The 7350-nt window shown below is 41.0% G+C and overlaps 1 protein-coding gene across 4 annotated transcripts in view; it reads left to right on the top strand.

The window, feature by feature from the left end:
* HACL1 (2-hydroxyacyl-CoA lyase 1) overlaps positions 1-7350 on the top strand; it is a 32157-nt gene that overhangs the window by 1828 nt on the left and 22979 nt on the right. For 2 of the 4 annotated variants that reach the window (XM_053359555.1, XM_053359558.1), the window contains exons 2-3: positions 2313-2417; positions 6895-6935. In XM_053359555.1, coding sequence (XP_053215530.1) covers positions 2313-2417; positions 6895-6935 — 146 coding nt within the window. Of the gene's footprint in view, positions 1-2312; positions 2418-6894; positions 6936-7350 lie in introns of those variants that run through there. The other 2 variants (XM_053359554.1, XM_053359556.1) reach the window with 2 other exon arrangements.

Here is a 7350-nt window from a genome sequence, read left to right as displayed (position 1 = left end):
TTCCAGATAATGCTTCAAAAAAGAAAACGACATTTTTGCTAACGAGGCTTCCCTTTTATGCCCATTGGTGGAAAGTCCATTGCTTAATAAGTTAATCATTATATGCAATCGCTTCAGCAGAATAAGTTCCCTTAGCTCAGAGTTTATTGTCCTTTGAAAGTATCACATTATCAGCAACCTGGGCATGCATGTGTAACTGCTTTCAGCGAACTGTGCTTTAGCTGACTTGGCTTCCTTCATATGGCCTTGTCTTCCTTTTGGTGGCCCAGATCACCTGGATGACATTGTACAAGCCAGAAAGGTACATACTGGCAGTAAACACCAATATTATGTACAAGTTTAGTATATATTGGCATATCATACATAACAGCTGCATTCAGGAAGAATACCAAATTGTGGCTTGGGCCTACACAAGCAAGCTTTGAGAAGCCTTGGGTCCTTTCACAATTTCCTCATAAACCATAATGGCTAAACCTACTTTTTTGTCCACGCAAGGATTCCAAACCAAGATTCACTGTGTGATCACTCAGAAGAGCATTTCTTTTGTATAAATAACATCCGTATGCTGATCATCAGCTATGTTGCCTAAATTTCTGGCAACCCCACGTACTGTTTTACTGAAGATGAGAATAATCTACTTCATACAACATCTGGAAAGCTGTTTGTGCTGTTTCCGTAGGAAACTGGGTGGTTGCATGTATTAGTTCAGGGGTTGGCAATTTTTTTTAGCAGTGGGCTGCTCCACTCACCCTCAGACCTGCCACCACCGCTGCTGCTTCTGCTTCTCATGTATAGGCAGAACGAGCTCATCCACTCTGCTCTCTGGCCCACAGGAGCACCAGGGCAGTGACAGCGACGGGAAGAAGAGGCCGAGCAGCGACGGGAGGAAGAGGCCAAGCGGTGGCGGCTCTACCTCTGTCAATCAAACGCCGCTGAGGTAAACCAGGTGTGGCGTTTGAGTGGCAGAGCCACTGCCGCTTGGCCTCTTCCTCCCGTCCCCATCGCTGGGAGTCTCGGCTTTGCGGCGGGTTCTGGCTTCCTGGCACGGGCCTGATTTAAGACCCAGGTGGGCCTGATCCCACCCAGGTGGGCCTGATCCTGCCCAGGGTCCGTAGTTTGCCGATCCCTGTATTAGCTGCTCAAGTGGTGTAGTGGTTAAGAGCGGTAGTCTTGTAATCTGGGGAACCGGGTTCGATTCCCCGCTCCTCCACATGCAGCTGCTGGGTGACCTTGGGCTAGTCACACTTCTCTGAAGTCTCTCAGCCCCACTCACCTCACAGAGTGTTTGTTGGGGGGGAGGAAGGGAAAGGAGAATGTTAGCCGCTTTGAGACTCCTTCGGGTAGTGATAAAGCGGGATATCAAATCCAAACTCCTCCTCCTCCTCCTCCTCTTCTTCTTCTCAGCTCTCCTTGGTCATGCATTCATACACCAGGAGTAGCTAACATGGTGCATTCCAGATGTTGGGCCAACTCCCATCATTCTTGACCACTGCTCATGCTGACTGTTGCTGATGGAAGTCCAACAACAGCTGGAGGGCACCACACTGGCTACGCCTAGTGTAGACACACACACATAATGTGTTAATCAGCCATCATATCCTAGGATAGCAGTAACAATTATACTGATCATGATGTCTCTTTATCCGGGCAACCACATGGGAACACAGTTGTTGTTGTTTACATGTTCCTCATTCACAAACCTTATTTGTCCCCATTCTTGCATATCTGGGACTGTGTTTGTAGTAAAAAAATGTGTGAACTACCCAGAATGTTCATGAATATACATTTTATTAAAGTACCGTACTTTTCCGTGTATAAGACTATTTTTTTTACTCTACAATAATGTTCAAAATCTGGGCTCGTTTTATACACGGATAGTATCTCCCTCCCCCATTTTCTTAAATCAGAGTCCCCAAAAATACATGGGGGCGTCTTATAGATGGGGAAATACGGTAATTGTTTCTTCCAAATGATGATCACATGTTTGTTACAATTCCTTATTTTTAGATACATGGAAATGTCTGTTTAAATGTATTTTTGTGAAAAATAAGTATTCTTTATAAGCATTTATTGACTGTTGCACTAATAGAACCTTGGGTATATAGTATCATCAATACAGGTATACCAGCTGCAGTGGTCTATGCATGGCATTACTAAAATCCTAGCTTGGGTTGAAGCTGCAAGTATTTAGTTGCAGTTCTAACTTTCTCCTAGAAATCTTGACCTTAAACGAACAAAAAGCCTAGTTAGATAATAGAAGATAAATATTTTGGGGAGTCAGCTTATTTTTTAAAAAATGCTATTTATTTCAGAACATCGAATATATGTTTGGCATTGTTGGTGTTCCAGTGATCGAAGTAGCAGTTGCTGCTCAAGCAAGTGGAATTAAATATATTGGAATGCGCAATGAACAAGCTGTAAGTATTTTCAGTAGCCTTGTTTGTTAGCCAGGCCTCAATCTGAGCCTATACATAATCTGAAAATGAGAATGATGCACAGTACTCAGGCACGTATAGTCTTTCAGCAATGTTTTTTATATGTGGTTGTAGAAGCTGCAATCTGTTACAGGAAACCCAGCATAGGGTGGGACAGAGGGCTTCTTAACATTTTCCTTGTCTTGCATCCTACCCCACAGCAAAATATTGCATCTTAGTTGCTTCCCCCCAAGGGAAAAATACTGTCATTTGACCCTAATAGTCCCCCCAAAAAATGAGTATGAATGTAACGTCTCTGGTGGGGTATACTCTGAGAAGTATGATGTGACCACAGATTTTCTGACCCCTCTGAACTCTGATCTCATGGCACACCACCTCTGTTTCCAAAATGCAATGAATTGCCTTTGTGCTACAAATATTCTCGATTACAAAAAAATATAAGTGTGGTATATAATATGTACACACATGCACGTATACAGAGAGAGAGAAATTACCGTATTTTTCCATGTATAAGACTAGGGTTTCTTTTACCAAAAAATTAGGTTTAAAATTTGGGCTCGTCTTATACGCGGGTAGTGCTGAGGGGTGTTTTCTTAATTTGGAGTCCCCAAAAATAGGGGTTGTCTTATACATGGGGATGTCTTATACATGGGAAAATGTGGTAATTTACCTGTAAATGGTTTTGAGAACTGTCCCATATTAATAAAGGTTTTAACATTTGAAGAACCCAAACTGACAACTTGGTTATTATCAGAGGGCAGAGTAGCAAGAGGTATAGTTTGTTTTTTGAGGGGGCTGTGGCTGAAGCTTTCCATAATTCTTCCTGGTGGTGGCACATGGCAAGATACTGTATGTGAATTTCATTGAGTTACAGCAGCATAAGTTTAAAAATTGCGTAACCAGAGGCAGTGCTGACAAGATTGCCTAATTGCAAGGGAAAGTGCCATTCACTCTACCTGCAAAGTTTTGTGCGTCACTTTAGCTTGTCAGTTTCTTTGACAATGTGTCGTTGCCATGGCACCCTGCTTGTGAGGTACAAAGAGCCTTGCTAATGAAACGCCCACTCCGTATATCTTTAAACATTTGTACGTTGCCATGTTTTTTTTTCAGAAGGAGAAGGGAAACACATGTCACATTAAATTGCCTTCTGGTTTCTGAGTAGTAATCATTTTCTCCCCTCTTATGTTCATCAAAGGTATTATGTAAAAACTGCATTCTCACCCACCATGTTGAATCTAAATTGCTACCTCAATATTCTACTCCTACGCTAAGCGCCATGTTGACTATTCATTCCTATGCTTTCTGGACTTACCTATTATTGGTTATTTAACCATCCCTGCTCATCCCTGCTCACATATGTGCATATATTTTGGGGTAGGGATTGAGGCCTTTCTATATGTAGAATATATTTACATCTATTCTAGATAACTGTTGTGGGGAAGATTGACCCCTTTCCCCAAATTATCAAACAAACTGCTTGAATATACTTTGCAATGCCATAGGCTCTCATATAAATTGGTCAAAACAAAAAAAAAATTTCCTTCCAGTAGCACCTTAAAGACCAACTAAGTTAGTTCTTGGTATGAGCTTTCGTGTGCATGCACACTTCTTCAGATACATATGAGGAAATTTTTTTTTTGTTTTGACTATGGCAGACCAACACGGCTACCTATCTGTAACTGGAAATATAAATTGGTGATATTATTAGTTTTGCACAGTGCATAGATTCTTGTTTTGGAATATGACACATCTAGCTCAGGAGAAGTTGCACACCTCACGATTCTGCTAAATTTGCTCCCCACCCCACCTGCCCATAGCTGTCAACTTTTCCCTTTTTTTAAGGGAAATTCCCTTATTCCGAATAGGATTCCTCACAAGAAAAGGGAAAAGTAGACAGCTATGCACCTGCCAGAGCCTGATGTAAAAGAAATTCTAGGCCACTGAGGTGAAATTCTAGGCTGCTAAGGTGAGGAACAGGGGTGTGTTTGCAGTTCACATAAAGCCATGCTTATAATCGAAGAAGGCATTTAACCTCCTTTTTATACGTGACTGCAGCAGCTAGAACAGTCTATGCGAAAAAGTGAAAAGAAAAAGAGGTACCCACGAAAGAAATCTGGCAGAATATACTGATAGAATTAGCAACCATAACCACGAAAATAAGAAATAAAGACGAGATGCAGCTAAGAGAAGAGTGGAAGCGTTTTGGAGAACATCTTAGAGGCTACTATACTCAATTTAAGCTGCAAGTAGGAGTTAACATATGAGCAGCAGATAATACTAAATAAAGGAAGATTAGAGACAAAAATGGGTGGATTATCAGAATATGCAGAAGATCAATGTTAGCATGGAGAGAGGGGAGTCTTAAGGAAAGAGATAAGTGATGGACAATGTATTGTATGTATACAAGTTGTATAAATAACAATAAAAAGCCATGCTTTTCATGTTTAACTATGGCTTAATGTGAATGAGCACCATGCTGTTGCACAATCTAAAAATTTCCCCTGTGCAGCTTCCCCACTCCTGGCTGCACTGCTCTGGAAGTGACAAACCACAGGCCTAGGCTTGCGATGCTTTTTGAACCCAGACTTGTGGTTCCCCCCATCCCCCAACAAAGCAGTAAACCAAGAATAAACCTTGGCTTTCACTCGGGGTTTGTTTGGCAAAAACCGTGAGTCTAGGTCCAGATGATATAACAAGCCAACACTTGTGGCTTGTCGCTCCTGGTACAGCTGAGGAGGAATGATGTGGGAACTTAGAGCAGCCTTCAGTGTCACTCTTGTTGATTTGTGTCAAACCATAGTAAGCACTAACTATGGTTTAATAGGAGGTGCAAACCAGGCCAATGACAAATGATACTTTAAAACCAATATTTTTCTGTTGGGGTAGATGGAAGCTGCCTGCTCTTTTTATTATTGTGATGAAACAGATGGCATAGTAATAGTGGACAGGAACAACCCTTAACATGCTTTGGAAAATTATGTCAGTCTGTCTTCAGTGCAATGTTTCCCATTAATTCAGTGTGGCAGTTTCATTATCAGTAGTAAATAAGTTTGACATGCTTGCATGAATGTAACCATATATAAATGGGGGAACTGCTCTGGCAAATCTTTGTTGTCATAATAACTTACCAATTCCAATGATTTAACTGCATTCTTGATGTTTCTTATGTGAACACTGAAACAGAAAAAGTGATGAGTGAGAGAGAAAGTGTGTGTTTGCAACCATTTCACACCTTTTTATTTTATTTACATCCTTACTTATTTTATTTCTATAAATCCTTCTGGTAGCACTTTTTACTGGATGGCTTACAGCATAAAATAGTAGACTACAGTTTTAAAATGTGGTATAAAAAACTTCCAGCAGAGAGAGAGAAACAGTGGTTCAGAAGTCAGGTTTTCAAGGGGCCCGGGAGCATGATAGTGTCTTTACTTGGGGGTGAAGTTACTATAAAAAGAGCACAAGGCAAGCCTCCCTGGGAATAGTGTTACACAGTCGGGACGCCACCACTGAGAAAAGGCCACCCATTTCACTGACAAGACCTCAAAAAATGACCTCAATTTTCTTTTAACCTAAATTTTATTCCTCTGAGTTGTGTCCCAATCTGAGATGTATCAACTTTAGTTGTGCAGTTTCAACTACTCACAGAACAGCTGGAAAGCAAAACAGGAATTATTGAGTGTTTGGTTATAAAAAAAGTAGCCCCAAACTGAATTCATTTGTTGCACCTACTTTAATATTTTTGAAGAATAAGGTCGATTGTAACATTCTCGTGTAATAGTTTCTAGACTGAAATAGCTGCCCACTCAAATCCAAGTAGTGCAGTTTTGTTTCTGCAGTGCTGATGGAGCAATTTCTACCGTTCCCCCTCCCCGCCGCCTTGTTTAATTTCCCTACTGTTTCTCTTGGATGCCACCTGCTGGCATATGGGAAAAAATAGTCATAGAAGTAGTCCAAAGTGACTTTCCATAATACTGGTTGAAAAAACGTGCAGAGATTTCCATCTGTGTGCTTGCATAACACTTGTTTATGCAATGCTAGTACAAGCAGTAGCACCTGGAAGATCTGCTTTTAGAGGAAATGTTTCCGCTATGCAAAATGTTGGGTGATCCCCTTGACTGGACAAATTTCTGTTTTTGTAAAGGATATGGGTCATTTACATGGTGCACATGGGAGTGCGAAGGCATTCCCTTCTGCCCGTAGGTTCCACCTCCCCAGCTGAAATAGTCTTAAAAGAACCTTTCTATTGTAGCTATGAAAATCTGAGTTCAGAAGCTGTGTCAATTCTAGTTCACATGTGGACATCTTTGTGTGCTGAGCATAGTCCATTTACTTCAATTGAACATCCGTAGGAAGTCCTCTCAGCTTACTAGTTGGGGGTGTTTAAGGGTGACTTTTTGTTATAACTACCAAAATCCCATTCACCAGCTTTCTGATAAATATTTGTTTTATTTTTCAATAGGCTGCCTATGCTGCCTCTGCAGTTGGGTATCTGACAGGCAGGTAAGGTGCTTCCTTGTGTTGGTCTTCAGAGTCAACAATTGTTTGAAAGGCAAAAACAATCCTGGTTCTATCATCATCATCATCATCATCATCATCATCATCAGGAATTGATTTCTAGGACTTTGTAGTTGCCTTCCAGAGTTACAAGCTTTCACTGTTTGTACACCAGTGTTTTGCTATCTGTAATCCTCTATGTACTTGCCACTTTACAATGTTTTCTCTACTGCAAACCTCTGTATATGTGCAGCAAGGGTTTCTCTCCATTCGTAAATAAAAGGCCACTTTTAGAAAATGTAACCTAAACAAACGTAAACAAAAAGGATGAAAAGGAAATGGTTGCTGAAGTCCTGAAGTTTTCCATTCTACAAAAAGAATATGCACTTGCACATCAGCTTCCATGAGAATTTTTGGGGTT

The sequence above is a fragment of the Podarcis raffonei genome, chromosome 12, assembly GCF_027172205.1.
Source record: "Podarcis raffonei isolate rPodRaf1 chromosome 12, rPodRaf1.pri, whole genome shotgun sequence".
NCBI lineage: Eukaryota > Metazoa > Chordata > Lepidosauria > Squamata > Lacertidae > Podarcis > Podarcis raffonei.
This window is presented reverse-complemented; position numbering and strand designations above follow the sequence as displayed.